The following is a 16,282-nucleotide window of genomic DNA, read 5'->3' on the forward strand; positions in this document are numbered from 1 at the left end:
GAGGCAATGGGTCATTTCCCTGTCGGGGTGGGCCACAGCCGATTTCTGCACCTTTTTGGGTATCCAGGCATACCCCTCAGTATGTTTCACTGACTCCTGGGTTTGCAAAGTCCCTTAAGGTAGAATGACCCTATTTTCTGAACCAGCTGGTGGACAGAACCTTTGAATTTGGAAAATCCAGGCGATGGGCCTACTGAGCCAACCGCTCCGCCCATGGCTTCTAGCACCCATTCCAGTTGAGTAAGTGTCCAATCTGTGTTCAGACACCTTCACTGATAGGAAATCAGCACCCTTCCCCTGCCTCTGATTCCTGTTTGGGTGGCACTGGCTGCGAGAAAGTATTGCCTTTCTCACTGCTTAAAACCTTTTCCAGGAATATTTACCCACTGGCCAGCCTCAGTTCTGCCCTCCGGTCTCTACAAACCAGTCTGGGTTCTCTTCCCCAGATAGCTTTTTAAATATTTGAAGGCAGCCAGATGCGTTATCTACCCATAGCCTCTCTTATCACAATTAAACATGTCACCCTGTAGCTTCCTGGCCGACTCTGTTTCCTTACTTCCCTCCAGAGGGAACAGTGCTTGGGGCTAAAGAGGTTTGTATGTGGCTCAGCGTCCCCCATCATAGGCTTTGGGGAGGTCACAGTGACACCTGGTTTTTCTGAACCTGAATCTTGCTTGCAGAGATGGAGTCCACAGCGTACCCTCTCAATTTGACCCTGAAAGAAGAGGAAGAGGAAGAAGAGATTCGGAGCCGGGAACTGGAGGACGGCCCAGCAGACATGCAGAAAGTACGAATCTGCTCTGAGGGTGGATGGGTAAGTAAGAAGGTGTGGAGTCCACACAGCCAGCAGAAGCAGGCCTGAGAGCCCAGCTTGCTTTAAGTCTCCTCCTCAGACAGACGTGGGAAGTAAAAATAGCCCAGCCCGGTGTGTTTGCATTCCTGAGAAAACAGCTCTGTGGCTTTAAAAGGCAGTGCAGAGAATGGAGGAGGTGGTTATGGAAACAGTCCCTCAGCCATGTAGCTTGTCATCGTTCGATTGGAAGTCCTAGAAGCCAAGACCTGTCTCTCTCGTTCACCCACTTTTCCTGCACTGTGTTTGATGCCAGGCACATTGTAGGCACCAAGTAAATGTTGGTTGACTTACTGCTGGTTGAAGGGAACCATTTTAAATAAGACTCGAGTCATTGGGTTGACATGAGAGGTTAGGCTAGTTGATTCTGTGTGAGCACCTCTTACCACAGTTCACACAGGAGAGCTGCCTGTCCAGCTGACCTGGATAGAAATGGTGGGCAGCAGGGAATACAGAGATGCAGGGTATACACACAGGATAGTATGATAGAGGTCAGTTTATACAAATGCAAATGCAGTAGATATTTATAGTTACAGATAGTTATTCACAGGAGTTACTGGACTTTGTGGTAATTAGGCATGAATAGTAAACATTTTAAATAAGCAACAAATTGACATTCCTTTTCTCTGCTTATTTTCTGTTGTGTATAAACATTGTCAGTATACATAATATCCTTTGCTTCCATGAAGAGCCCCTATCCATACAAGCATGGTACTTCTAAATTGTTGCCTACCACATGAGGGAACTGGGATGCAGAAAGATTATTTACCTTGCCCTAAGGATACACATGAACACTGACATTTGTTCTTCAAAACAGGTCTCCTGAGCTGCACCCTTAAAAGTAATACATTTTACCATATGTATGCTATACCTTAATTTTTTTTAAAAAAAAAAAGCAGTGCAAGCACAGGCTCTCAGTTTGCCAGTCTAGCTGTGGATGCTGCGCTACCTTTGTCTCATCAGTGTTCTTTGCCCAACACATCCTTCTTCCCAATTCTGATCCAAGCAGGCGTCAGGTCCATGTAGCCTGGAACAAGACCTCAAGGCAGTCGAAACTCAGGGCTTTGAGGCTCAATTGGTCAACCCAGAACATCTAAATGGAGAGCCTTGGAGAACAGGTGCAATAAAAGTGAATGTGTTGGGACAGTGAGGAATGAGCAAGATGAAGACCAACCATGCTTGGGTGGGGAAAGAAGGAAGTAACTAGAGGGGCTGGAGGAGGGACTCCAGCAGCTAGTGGTGCTGGGGATTGGGCATTTGTGGCCTCCAGGCAATCGGCCATCCATCCACAGTTACCAAGCACAGTGTTGGGCGTAAAGAGGGTCTTTTTTCCTGATGTAATTTCCAGTCTTGTGAGCAAGACAGGGAAGTAAACATAAGTAATAGTAAGCACAGTCTGCAGAGTGCAGTGGTGGAAGGCTGCAAGGATGCATCAGGAGCCAAGAGGGGACATGCCTCATTCAGGCTGAGAACTCCAGGGCTTCCTGGATAAGGCCTAATCTTGAGCAGTGAGCAATTTTGCCCCCACCCCTGGACATTTGGCAACATCTGGAAACACTACCCCCTTTCCCCACCCTTGGATATTTGGCAATATCTGGAAACACTTTTTGTTGTCTGACTTGATAGGGGTGCACTGGGGACTGGGAGATCCTCCTGGCATCTAGTGGGTAGAAGGGGTGCTGCTAGACATCTACAGTGCACAGGATGCCCCCCCACCCGCCACCCACACACATACACACACACAACAAAGAAGTAACTGGCCCAAAACGTCAGTTGTGCTGAGGTTGAGAAACCCTGCTCTAGAGCATTAAATGAGAAGAAAAGAATCTGTTTTAAAAATACGTGTTTTGGTTATAGAGAATTATGTTAGGGTGATCAGTGAAAGCTTTTCAAGCATAAGAATATGATAATATATTAGGACAAAATTCCATAGACTTGAAATAGAAATACAATTTTAAGTAGAAAAAATAAAAAATGTATTTTGAACTGAGTCTTAGTCATGATGGAATCAGCCAAGGGAAGGGGAAGGGGGTTGCACTCCAGGCAAGAGGACAGCACAGGCAAAAGCACTGGGGAGAGGAGCTTGAGTGCAGTTAGTTAGGAGCAGCTCCTGCAGCTGGAACCTGAAACTTACGGCAGGGAGAGGAAGGGAATCAGGCATAGGAGGCGAGGCCAGGCCAGGGGCCAGAGCCAGCCAGGAGGACGTGGAGTGCTGCGCTGGTGAGTTTGAGCTTTCTCCTTAGCTCTGTGGAATGAGGCCTTAGCCCATCTTTCTAAGGGAGGCCTCAGGCTCTCTACAGCCACCATGCTAAGGCCTGTGTGGCCTGCTAAGAAAGCAAAGCTTTGGCATCAGACTTTCTAGCTGTGTAACCTTGAACAAGTTACTTAAACACTCTGTTGTTTTATGGGTAACGTAAAAGTGAGGTAGTGATCCCCATGTCCCTAGTTCAGAGGATTCAGTGAGAGAATATATTTATGTGATTGAGTGTACAGTGCTTGGCACATAGCAGGCACTCCATCAGTGGATCAGTACAAACTCACTCCCCTGAGATCCCTGCATCTTTGCTGGGTGGCTGCAAGGCTTTAGTGAGGCTGTGCAAGGTGTAAGCACTTTACAACATTTACCCTTTGAGATAGCGTTGGAATGCCAGCTTCCTTAGCAGAGCAAGGCAGTGCACACAAGCTAGAGGAAGAATACTTGTCCAGGGAGCCCTTGATCTTCTGAGGAAAGGGAGGAGGGCAGGGATTGAAGGTCCCTACCTGCAAGGCCAAGAAGGGGTGTCTAGAGGTGGTACACAGACTGCCTGACTTCTCAGTTTTGCCCAGGGCCGGCCCTGTTTACCTTCTGCTGTGTTCAGCCAGATAAAAGGCCTCTGTGGAGCGAGGGGAGGCCTGCGCAGCAGGGCCTGGCTGAAGGATCACTCCATTCTCACAGAGGCTTGCTGTGAGGAGAATTTCTAAGCCACTGCACTGTGCCTCTGGAGCATAATGTGGGCTTGTTTGAAGATCCTCCGTGGCTCAGTCATCAATAGGAGGAGATGAATCCTGCACCAGCCCCCAGCTTTCTTCCTGCAGCTTCAGGGCTCCTGGTACCTGATGTTTTTACCAGGCCTAGAATATGTTACCCCCCTAAGAGTATTGATGGCCCCTCTGAAATGACAGGCATAGCCAGTCCTGTTCCCATTTTATCAGCAAAGGGAAAGGGACTATAAATAGGTATGGCCTAGATCTGGAACTTCCCAGGGAGAAAAAAAGGCCAAAGAGACAGTTCTTTAAAAGCCTGGGAAGTGGGAAAGGAGTGGGGTGGAAAATTCCTGGGCTGACTGGCTTTCCAGGGCAAGGAAGTCTGAGGAAAGCCTGGAGACAAATCCGTCTTACCTCCTTGTATTTCCCACTTAAGAGATTTTTGTCCATTCTTACTCCAAAGAGTAGGCTCGGTTTTGTGACAGATAAAATGTAGTGATTCTCTGAAACAGTTCCAAGTGGAACAAGAGAAGGGAAATCCAGAGAAGATTTGCCTAGATCGTATATTCAAAAACACATTTTTCAGTGACTACTAGCTACAGGAAGTGTCCTGGGCTTTGGGAGGCAAAAAGGAGTAAGTACAGGTCCTGCCTTCAACGAGCTCAGATTCTAACGGAGGGAGCAGACAAACCAACCGAAAGAGTTCTGCAGTGTGATGAGTGCCCCGGGAGTGTGGAGCCCAGGGCATCACAGGGATGTTTGGGTGTGCTGCTCACAGCATGGCACAGAGCGGGCTTCCTGGGGAGCAGGGATTTGGGGCCGAGTCCTGGAAGATGGGTGGGTGTCCGCCAGACCAAGAAAGGGGAGGCCCTCCAAGGCCAGGGGAGAATATGGGCCAAGGTGTAGGGGGCATCGGGGAATGGTTGTTCAGGGAACTGCATACAGCTGAGTACAAGCGGAGCACAGAGCTGGGGAGAGTTGAGGGTTAGTCATCAGGGAGGCAGCTGTGCTCAGTATTGCTGGATCCTTGGGGTCACGCAGTGCTGGGTCCAAGCCGCAACCCCACCATTTATTGGCGATGACATTAGCCTGGAAATGAGACCTCTCTAAGCCCATATTCTCCTTGATTAAGTAGGGGCACGGTGGCTCACGCCTGTAATCCCAGCACTTTGGGAAGCCGAGGTGGGTGAATCACCTGAGGTCGGGAGTTTGAGACCAGCCTGGCCAACATGGTGCAACCCCATCTCTACTAAAAATACAAAAATGATTACAGGGGCACTCATGGCGGCGTGCGCCTGTAATCCCAGCTACTAGGGAGGCTGAGGCAGGAGAATGGCTTGAACTCGGGAGGCAGAGGTTGCAGTGAGCCAAGATCGTGCCACTGCACTCCAGCCTGGGCAACAGAGCAAGACTCCATCTCAAAAAAAAAAAAAAAAAAAAAACCAGGCATATCTGCTCCTCCACAGGCCCGTTGCAGGGAATAAATGAAGCAGTTACAGGCCCTTTCCTAGTACGTGCTTCCAACGTGTGAGGTGCTGTGGAAGGTGGGGAGAGAACAAGGGGGCTTCCTTGGGTCAGGGAGGAAAGGCCAATGTGACCGATGGCCTGAGCCCTGAAGTGGCCACAGGCTGTATAGTGTATGGACACTAATTTTCTAAACTGAGGAAAAACAATATCATAATCACCCAGACCCAAAATACAGCTTTGGGAAATAGCTTCGAAGGCAAGACTACAAAATAACCAGACTGAAACAAGCTGTCCAGTGCCTTCTTACCACTAAATAGGATGAGCTTTGGAGTAGGATTTTTAATGACTGAAATAAGAAATACAGTTAAAAAGAGGAGGGTGGTTTGGGTGGCTTGGATGCCTTGGGCTACTGAGGAGCCCCCTGGTACTGGGGCCAGGAAGCAGAGGAACAGGGGAGGAATGGAGTCTTTTGGGCTTTCTGCCTACCTGGTCTAGGATCAAAGTGAATGAGTTTGCTCTGGCATCTCATTACATATATTAAGCTCTAATTAGCCCTTCTTTCTTACTCTTCATGCTCTTGTGGATCGGAAAGGCCAAGTAGGGCCCCTTCTCTCAGTGGCTGTACTCTGGGCAGCTTTGGGTCCCAAGTCTAACGCTTTGGTTAGTACCCTTGGAAATGCAGTGCCCTAGAAACCCACAAAGATCCCATGGACGGCAGTGATCCTATTCAGATTTACAAACCCAACTCACCCCGCCCAGGGCTGAGGGTCTTTTTCTGGGGTGGGAGGGAATTGGGGGTGAGTGTGTTGGTGGGACACTTTGTCTGGGTGTGGGTGGCTTAAGTCTTGGGTCAGAGGTGAGCCATGAGCAGCTCTCACCGCAGCACAGGAGGGTACAATGTCCCGGTATCCCCCAGCCAGTGATCATGATCGGGAGTTCTGTTCTCAGGGTGCTGCTTACCTTACCTGAACGGGGGGTGGCAGCTGCGGTGGTGTGCACAGAAGAACTGTGCTCTTGCCCTCGCTGGCCTCCAGCAGCTGTATGAATGTGGACAGTCCATTTTCCCCTGCGTCAGGGTCCCTCGCCTGACCTGTGAGAGGACGGGCTGTCCCAGGCTGTCTGTAAGGTCCTGTGCGCTCTGAAAGTCTGTCTGCTTGTGCCTGTTCGTCAGTGTGAAAGGGCTGTTCACTCTTCTAGGTACCGGCCCTATTTGATGAGGTGGCCATATATTTTTCCGACGAGGAGTGGGAAGTTTTGACGGAGCAACAAAAGGCCCTCTACCGGGAAGTCATGAGGATGAATTATGAGACTGTCCTGTCCCTGGGTAAAAGCTTTGTTTTCCTTGGTCTCCTGGAAGCTCTGAGCCCAGAGAATTGTTTCCATGCCTCTCTTCTCTGGTATATCCAACATCCCTCTCTCCTGAACTTAGACTCTGCCTCCTCAATGTCTGTGCCCATTTAATTTCCAGTTTTTGATTTGGGCAGAATATAAATATTGTGCCATCCTACTCAGCAACCCGTGCTGCCTCAGAACTGCCCCCATTCAACCCAGGCATTCACATTTAAGGAAAAAAAACTATATAACCTTAGAAATGTCACCATGGATCTGAGCCTGTGCCTCACTGTTCCTTACGAGAGAAGGCAGGCATTGATGTTACCCTGCCAGCCTCAGAAGTTTGGGGACATATCCTCCCAAAGACTGTTTGCTCCTCTCCCCAGCCCCCGCCCCAACTTGATATCACACATCTTATCAGCAGAGTGTAACCATTTGAAGAGATTTCCCAGTTTGCTCATACAGGTACCAAAATGTTAATTGGATCAGCAGCTGCATTCACCCTCTTGCCTGCTAAGTGCAGTTCTTTTATTATTGGTGCCAATACCATCCCTCATTAGGAGAGATCTACCCATTCCCTTGGACAGACCTATTTTCCATTATCTTTTTTCTTTAAGTATCCCTGAGCCTTTTTCCCCTTGTTTTTCACAGAGAAGGGGAGAGTGGCTCTTAAGTATTTTAAAGTACTTATTTTGGTAGTGCTCCAGGACAGTAATACACAGCTGTTACCTATTTTATTTCCTATAAACAGAATTCCCATTCCCTAAGCCAGACATGATCACCCGGTTGGAAGGGGAGGAGGAGTCTCAGAATTCTGACGAGTGGCAGCTCCACGGAGGCACCTCTGCAGGTACTACAAGTAAAGCAGTTCAGCGTCCATCCAGCTGGGAACATTGTGAAGTGGGATTTTCAGTGTACATTCCACAGGGTATTTAAGAGGTAGAAGGATTATGGGCTTTGGAGTTTTGAACTCTCCCTCTTTGCAGTGCTAAATGTGTGACTTTAGGCAGCTGCTTTTACCTCAGAGCTTCCATTCTTCCTCTATCAGCTCTGAGTAACAAGACTCGATGTATGACCTTCTATGTGGATGAAGCAAAATGAGGCTTGTGCAGCGTTTGGTCCAGTGCACCTTCTAGCCGAACAGGGCTACCTCAGTGGTGTACCATGTGCCTCTGCAAACTAAGAATAGTGAGAGGAAGCACGCTTCCTGAGTTACCTGGCTTCCTGTCCATTTCATACTGGATAGAAAAAGCATTAGCAGTCATAGTATACATTTGAGCAAATGTATCTAAGAAGTACCTAGTCCTTTGTCAAGAAAAATGGTTATTGAGGCCGCAGTTGAATGGATATAGCATTGCTTCCAGACTGCCAAAATAGTTTTGTCTTTTCTCCAGAAGAGTTTAAAATGCCATATTTCACTGACTCTGAGACATGTTTTTCCCCCATTGCTTTACTGTCTCTGAAATTGAGAATGCCTCTTAAAATCAGTGGCACATCGTAGCTTAATTAGTAGTGTTTTCTTTCTTAATGGCACATAATGATGCATCCTACAACTGATGGCATTTTAGTTTGGGTGAGATAGGGTAATTTCCCCAAGTCATACTCAACTTCTGTGACCACCTCCTAAATATAAAGTGAAACCCGGTTCCACTGTTAATGTGCAAGAACTAATTTTCTGCCTTATAAGCTTAACTTTGCTAAGTGTGGTTTTTGCTATAGGTTTCCTTGGTTCTAAAGGGATATGAATCAGGCCATGATGCATCTCTGTAATATCATATGGTAATATGGTTTACATTTGGCTTCTCATTCACATAAAAAGTATTTTGACGCAAACATGGCCCCCAAATTATTTGGTCCAAGCTTGGTGCCTCTGTTCAATTCCCAGCTCTGCCACTTTCTGACTTGGCTCCCTTGGTGTATTATGTAACCTCTGTAGCCTCCCCTTCTTCATCTGCAAAGAAGGAACAGTGATACTTAGAGTTACTAAGAGAACTAGGTGTGGGTAGTCCATATAAATTGTCATATGGATAAGGACTTAGGCAATGTTACCTGTTATTAAAGTTACTACTTTTGGTGAATTTCAGAGTAAGGTATTCTTAGCATTTCAACTCCCAAAAATCAGGGTATAAGCCATTTTACTTACTGGCATTATTTTTGCCCCTCACTATTTGTCTCCCAGAAAATGAAGAATCTGACGTAAAGCCTCCAGACTGGCCACACCCAATGAATGCTACCTCCCAGTTTCCTCAGCCTCAGCACTTTGACAGCTTTGGCCTCCGTCTGCCTCGGGATATCACAGAGCTGCCCGAGTGGAGTGAGGGGTACCCCTTCTACATGGCCATGGGCTTCCCAGGGTATGACCTCTCGGCTGACGACCTAGCTGGGAAGTTTCAGTTCAGCCGGGGCATGCGGCGCAGTTACGACGCAGGGTTCAAGCTGATGGTGGTGGAATATGCCGAGAGTACCAACAACTGCCAGGCTGCCAAGCAGTTTGGAGTATTGGAAAAAAACGTTCGAGACTGGCGCAAAGTGAAGCCACAGCTTCAAAACGCCCACGCCATGCGGCGAGCATTCCGAGGCCCCAAGAACGGGAGGTTTGCTCTGGTGGACCAGCGTGTGGCCGAATATGTCAGATACATGCAGGCCAAAGGGGACCCCATCACCCGCGAGGCGATGCAGCTGAAAGCTCTCGAAATCGCCCAGGAAATGAACATTCCAGAGAAAGGGTTCAAGGCAAGCTTAGGTTGGTGTCGAAGAATGATGAGAAGGTATGACCTATCTCTGAGGCATAAAGTGCCCGTGCCCCAGCACCTGCCGGAAGACCTGACTGAGAAACTCGTCACTTACCAACGCAGTGTCCTGGCTCTGCGCAGGGCGCATGACTATGAGGTAGCTCAGATGGGGAATGCAGATGAGACGCCCATTTGTTTAGAGGTGCCATCACGGGTAACTGTTGATAACCAGGGCGAAAAGCCTGTCTTGGTCAAGACACCAGGCAGGGAAAAACTGAAAATCACAGCAATGCTTGGTGTCTTGGCTGATGGGAGGAAGTTACCTCCATACATCATTTTGAGGGGAACGTATATCCCCCCGGGGAAGTTTCCCAGTGGGATGGAAATCCGCTGCCACCGGTATGGGTGGATGACTGAAGACTTGATGCAGGACTGGTTGGAAGTGGTGTGGAGACGGAGGACAGGAGCGGTGCCCAAGCAGCGAGGGATGCTGATCTTGAATGGCTTCCGGGGCCATGCCACAGATTCCGTGAAGAACTCCATGGAAAGCATGAACACTGACATGGTGATCATCCCAGGGGGTCTGACCTCACAGCTTCAGGTGCTGGACGTCGTGGTCTACAAGCCACTGAATGACAGCGTGCGGGCCCAGTACTCCAACTGGCTTCTGGCTGGGAACCTGGCTCTGAGCCCAACCGGGAATGCTAAGAAGCCGCCCCTGGGCCTCTTTCTGGAGTGGGTCATGGTCGCGTGGAATAGCATCTCAAGTGAGTCCATCGTCCAAGGGTTCAAGAAGTGCCATATCTCCAGCAACTTGGAGGAGGAAGACGATGTCCTGTGGGAAATCGAGAGTGAGTTGCCAGGAGGAGGAGAACCACCAAAAGAATGTGACACCGAAAGCATGGCTGAGGGCAACTGAAGGGAAAGGGAAAGGTAACCACTCAGGAGTAGATACTCAGTGCCTTTGCTGATTGACATGCCCTTCTCTTTCCACTATTTTCCTGTTTTTAAGTTCACTTAGAGCCTACAGTGCAGTAGTATAGATCAGGGGTCTCCAGCTCCCAGGCCACAGACCATACCAGTCCATGGCCTGTCAGGAACTGGGCTGAACAGCAGGAGGTGAGCGGCATTACCACCTGAGCTCCACCTCCTTTCACATCAACAGCGGCATTAGATTCTCATAGGAGCACGAACCCTGTTGTGAACTGCGCATGCAAGGGATCTAGTTTGCATGCTCCTTATGAGAATCTAATGCCTGATGTTGTGAGGCAGAACAGTTTCATCCCAAAACCATCCTGCTGCCCCCTATCCCGCACGCCCTGGGTCCATGCAAAAATTGTTTTCCATGAAACGAGTCCCTGGTGCCAAAAAAAAGTTGGGGACTGCTGGTATAGATAACAGACCGTTAGCATTTTCTCCTTTATATGGAACATTTATTGTTTGATTTACTTTGTTTCTATTTTGCTCTGTGGCCTGGACCCAGAAACACTTGTATAATAGGTGAAATGAACAAAGAAGGAGCTGCCAGAACATCTGAGAGCTGTAAAGTTGAAATTATTTGAGCCCAAAGAAGCATAGTCTGGCATTGTTCAGTTCACACAAAATTTTGTCTGAAAAGCCAACTTTTTTCTTTCCCTTTTAAATTATGCTGAACATTTAGGGCCAGTATGTGTAACTGTGTAACTGACATGCTGGGACAGTTGTACTCACTTTTGCTGGCCTGTAGGACCATGACATAGGGAGACCATTAAGTGTGCCTTCAGTACAGTGTCCTCTGGGCCTCGGGTCTCAGTCCTGGAGCTGTCTACACAGTATGCCACCAGCGAATAAGAATAATAGCGTCTGCTTGCTTTTCCCTAGGGAATTCAGGGTTTTTGTTTTTTTAAAAAAAAAAAATCTTAGTCTCATTATGACCTTCACATGGGCTATTACAATAATTTCCTGTAGTCAGCAGATGTCTGAAGGAAGGTATTTTTAAACTGAATCTTTACACCAAAAAAAGAAAACAGGGTGCATATCTAGGACTCTAAGTGAGTAAAGTTTGAGGGCTGAAGACAATAGGCCTGGAATTTTCTGGGTTGAGTACACAAGAAGAGCAGCTTTCAAAGGAAAGTAGGAATGGAGGCCTGAGACAATAGTGAAATGACCCCACCCACCTACACCTCCAGAAAGGAGAAGGATGAGCATGTACAGCAGGGGGGACACCCACAAAGAACAAACAATTCATTTACCTCTTTGTTCTTATCTCCCTAATTATAAATTAATTTGATCCTCTAGACAGTGTTTTATATGAAGGAAGAAGCCACCTCTTTCACAGAGGACCTGAAACCATCAGCCATCTTCACACATTCTTTTTCTTTTAATTAGGTGTTTCCATCTTCCTTGCTTTTTTCTCCAAATGAAATGCTAATGGGAGCCTTCTTTTACCCACTTCAGCTATATAAGTCTGTATGTGTTTCAAAGAGTGACTTACGTCTCCTTCCTTGTCCCCAAATTAAATTGTACTCATATTGCTGAATCCCACTGTAATTCTGGGATCCCTGGAATTATAATAGAGCAAGGATAAGTTCTTACTATTACATTCAAAATCATCAAAATTGCTTTTTTTCCCCCTTGTGTCCTCCATGTTTTGAGAAACCCCATGAATCCTGCCTCCCTTTTCTGCTGACCCTTATATTGCCTGCGTTGGACTTCAAACTGAATTACACTGAGTTTCCATCTTTTCCTCATTTACCTTTCGCTTTTCCCTCTCCTTGTTAGATAACATTTTTGTGCACTTTTAATTTCCTAAGCTCCTTACCACCTCAGGGACATGATTAAACACTTTCAGAAGAGGAAAGGAGAAAAAGCTATGCTGAGTTGCATTTATGAATGTTGGCCTCTAATATTGGTCATGCGCTTTTGCTCTTCTAGACTGCCACCATTCTCTCTGCAGCTGCTGAGGAAGTGATGGGAGTAGACAGATCCACAGTGAACAGAGATTTGGGAGACCAAGTTGGCATAAAACTGCCTCTTGTCATCCATTTGGAAATCTGACTGGTGGAATTACGATGTCTGTTAAAAGTTATACCAAAAAGCCAAGGGTTAATTCATTTAGGTTCTCTCTGTTTTCCAGCAGATGGAACTCTGATTGAAACAGCTGGAGAGGAAAATCCTCAAGAAGATTATTCCTGAAAGTGTGGATGCGCTGGATGCACAGGGAACATCAGGAAAAGGCCACGGGGCTCTGAACAGCCCGGATTCAGACAGCAGCCTATACATCCATCCCAGGACACAGACCAGCCTCTCCCCACACCATAAAAGGTATCAGAAAAGTCTAGGACCTATCATTTCATCAGAGACATGCTCAGAAAAGAAACTGCTTCTGCCCCATTTCTTGTTTTGGAGATTACTCCATCTGTCCATCAAAAGAAACCTGTAAATATGAACGAACAAAGGTTATTTCCTGGAGAAAAGACAATTTGTTCAACACCAACAGGGGACTCATCATATGGGCACAACTCTGGTGTCCTTCTATGGAGAAAACCTCGAGTAAAGTTTTATTCTGCCTTTGAAAATGCTTCCAAAAGTAGACCCTGTCCCCACACAGGTCAAGACTACAGAGAAGGCTTTGTAGAAATGTGTCACTTACGTACACCTGCTACTTACACATTTCCTCTTTTGGAAAAATGAGATATTTAGGATAACAAGAAAATTAAGACATACTGGCCTGGTGCCAGCAGATGGCTTTTCTATAGACAAATTAGGTTAGTCTGGAAGATATAGGTTAAAATAAACTATGCTGTTTTATTTATCTTCCCAACCTGATTGGCAGCTAGACTTTTTTTAGGGTCTCATTTAGTGGCCCTGTTTTTTTCATTATTATATTTAATGATAGGGCAGGATTTCGTATGCAAGCTCTTGTTTCTCAGGCTGCCTGCAGAAGAAGTCGCTATAAATTACCTGCTGTCTACATGGTACAAGGCCCATTGACTCATTTGATGCTTGTTTTGTTAATTTCTTTAATATTTTTATCACAGGGGCAGTGGGAGGGCTTGGGCTTTTAGCCACAGCTGTTTTAAGACTTCTGCTCTCCTGCCCTGCAGGAATAGGTGGGAGGTCATTGAATTTTTACACTATAGTAATTTGCATTCCCACATAAGTTTGAGTGTTACAAAAACATTCCTTTAAAGCGATCTGTGCTACAAAAAATATGCCAGGACTTCACAGACAAAGCCATTGCTAGAAATGTCATTCCAATGATCAAATCTGGAAACAGGCTGCCATAACCACTTTTCCTTCCTGTAGACTCAGCTCACCTGTATATTAAACTGTTCTTGGCATCTTGAAACACCTATTTCTACTCAGGTACTCATTTTCCTATTAGTGATTCACCTTTCTGATCCTTTTAAACCAGTTTTCCCCTAAGGGGGGAAATTTTACTTAACCTCTAGTATCTGAACAACTGTCAATATTTGAATTGTTTCCCCATTTGCTTTTACCTGTACTGTATTCTTGGTCATCTCAAATGGCATCTAAACCCAGCTACTTTGCATTCCAGAAGTTTCCATTCCCTCCAATTCCACCTAATTTTTCATCTGTCCTAGTTACTGGCTCTTTCTTCTTCATGTCTTATTTCTCTTGCTTTGGGAGCTTAAAAGATTTTACAAGACCTAATTTTGGGTTCCTTCCTTGGAGCCACCATTACCCCGCCGAGAAGAGTGGAAAATGGGTTCAACTCCTGTTTCACTCCACCAACACCTCCGTGAGTCTCATCATCGGCTGCGCGATGATGCTTTACAGGTTGCATAGCACTGGAACCTTCCTAGAGTAACGGCTCTGCTGCCAGGGTTTCTCTGGGCTCATTCTTCCACTGACTTAATTATGATCTATGCCTAACAGAGCCCCAGTACAACTATTTTGCAGAATGGCTGTTACCCTAGAATTACTATAGCACATATTGAGACATAGTTGTACTCCCTAGTAGATAGGAACTGACCCCAACAATAAACTTTGATAATAAAGACAACAGGCTATGGTGGTTTTATTTCTTTACCTATTAGCATTGTGAAAAGTTACATTCAAGCTGTTGGCTGCACCTTATTCTCCATCCAGTTTGGTACCAATATATTACATCTTTGAATCAGAAAGTGTTCATGAGATGCAGTATAAGTAATACTGGTATCTGTGAAGACACAGAGAAGAATATGCAGTGGGGCAAGTTTGGCAAAGCTTTTTTTCTCAGTCATGTTTTGTATGCTCTCAGCAATGGTACATTACCAAAATCACATGAAAGAAATCCCATAAAGGGATCTGAATTTTAAATGAAAGTATGATGAACCCATAAGTCTTAATTATGCACTTTTAGTAAAATTAGTCCTGACAATTTACAGTGCCCATAAAGTGGTACTCGATTCTCCAGGAATAATCTGGCAGTGTTATTTTTCCTTTTTAACCCATCAGCATTAAATGCTGAGCCACTCTCCAAGTCTGACCCCTAGACTAAGCTTCCGTACTCTTCCTCCCAGAGGCATTTTGGGATGAGTCAAAGGCATGGTAGGACACTGGCATTTACCTGTGGTCATCACTTCAGGCAATGGAAAGGAAAAGTGTTTGAGTAACTCTGTCCCTGGTTGATCAGAGAAGTGGGTGATAAAGATGATAAGAACGTGCTAAATAACAAACCTGCACACTTGTACCTCTGAACCTAAAAGGTTTTTAACTCAGAACAACAACAAAAGAACATGCTACGCGAGTCCTCCCACCTGCCTGGTAAAGTACAGCCAGCCTTATCACACCTGGTTTTGCACAGTGATAAATTCCTGCAGGAAAAAAGTTTTATTCTAAGTCTGAAATTATATGGTTTCTAACAGCTTTTTCCTTGTTAATTACTTTTCTACATGATGCTTAATAATAAGCTTTTGTTTCTTAGCCTAATTAGAGAAGAGATTGCACTCAGAGTCCCCAAAGCTGGCAATAGTGTTACAGATGGAACCAGCCTTTGGTGGACAGAGTTCAGATGTTTCAAGAGGCTCTTGTGAAAATGCTAAGTATTACTGTTTCTACCTTCCTGCCCTGCACTTTACCCCATCTCCCTCTTTAGAAAATGATTTCATAGGAAAACTGGCATGAAGAGCAGATAGTAGAGTGTAGACCTGAAATACATGAGGCAAAGGGAGTCCTCCAGCATTCTATGGTCCCGCCAGGTGGGTAGGTGACTAGGAATTCAGGCCAGGTCATAGAGAGTAGTGGGAAGTTTTCCTGTTTGCAGTTTCCTCTGTGCTGTACATACAGCCATACAGCCTATGGAACCTGACATTGCAATGGACAGCAGGACATGGTCAAGGCTCCTGGCTGCCTCTCCATCTATGGAACTATGAAATTTCACACATACTCCCGAGGCAGCATTAAGGCCCAGGTACATAAGTAGTCCAAACCAAAACTATATTGGAGTATTAGTTCAAATTCTTCCAAGCCCTTAAAGTTCTTACGTAGTTTCTCACCCAAAACTAATGGCTTGTGCCAAGAACTGAAACTAAGCTATTGATTTTTTTTTTCCAAGCCTTAATCTATACATAAGAAATTACATACCTGGCCAGGTGCAGTAGTTCTGGCCTGTAATCCTAACACTCTAAGAGGCCAAGGCAGATTGCTTGAGCTTAGGAGTTCACAACCAGCCTGGACAACATGATAAAACCCTGTCTTTAGAAAAAAAAAAAGTTTGTAATTACCCAGGCATGGTGGTGCGAATCTGTAGTCCCAGCTACATAGAAGGTTGAGATGGGAGAATCACCTGAGCCCAGAGGTCAGGGCTGCAATGAGCCGTGATCACACCACAGCACTCCAGCTGGGGTGACAGAGTGAGACCCTATCTCAAAAAGAAAAAGAAAGAAAAGAAATGACATACCTTAATTGGAATCTGCTTTTTAATCTTTCTCATCTAGTACATTATTTTGAG

The 16,282-nt window shown here is 46.0% G+C and overlaps 1 protein-coding gene across 1 annotated transcript; it reads left to right on the plus strand.

The window, feature by feature from the left end:
• Nucleotides 1-679: 679 nt before the first annotated feature.
• POGK (pogo transposable element with KRAB domain) lies at nucleotides 680-14,353 on the plus strand. Its single transcript, XM_011979893.1, has 5 exons — nucleotides 680-814; nucleotides 6,479-6,605; nucleotides 7,365-7,463; nucleotides 8,793-10,278; nucleotides 12,461-14,353. Exons 1-4 carry the CDS (start codon nucleotides 683-685, stop codon nucleotides 10,262-10,264), a joined length of 1,830 nt encoding a protein of 609 aa, XP_011835283.1. The 5' UTR covers nucleotides 680-682; the 3' UTR covers nucleotides 10,265-10,278; nucleotides 12,461-14,353.
• Nucleotides 14,354-16,282: the final 1,929 nt, after the last annotated feature.

The sequence above is a fragment of the Mandrillus leucophaeus genome, unplaced genomic scaffold, assembly GCF_000951045.1.
Source record: "Mandrillus leucophaeus isolate KB7577 unplaced genomic scaffold, Mleu.le_1.0 Scaffold207, whole genome shotgun sequence".
NCBI classification, from domain to species: domain Eukaryota; kingdom Metazoa; phylum Chordata; class Mammalia; order Primates; family Cercopithecidae; genus Mandrillus; species Mandrillus leucophaeus.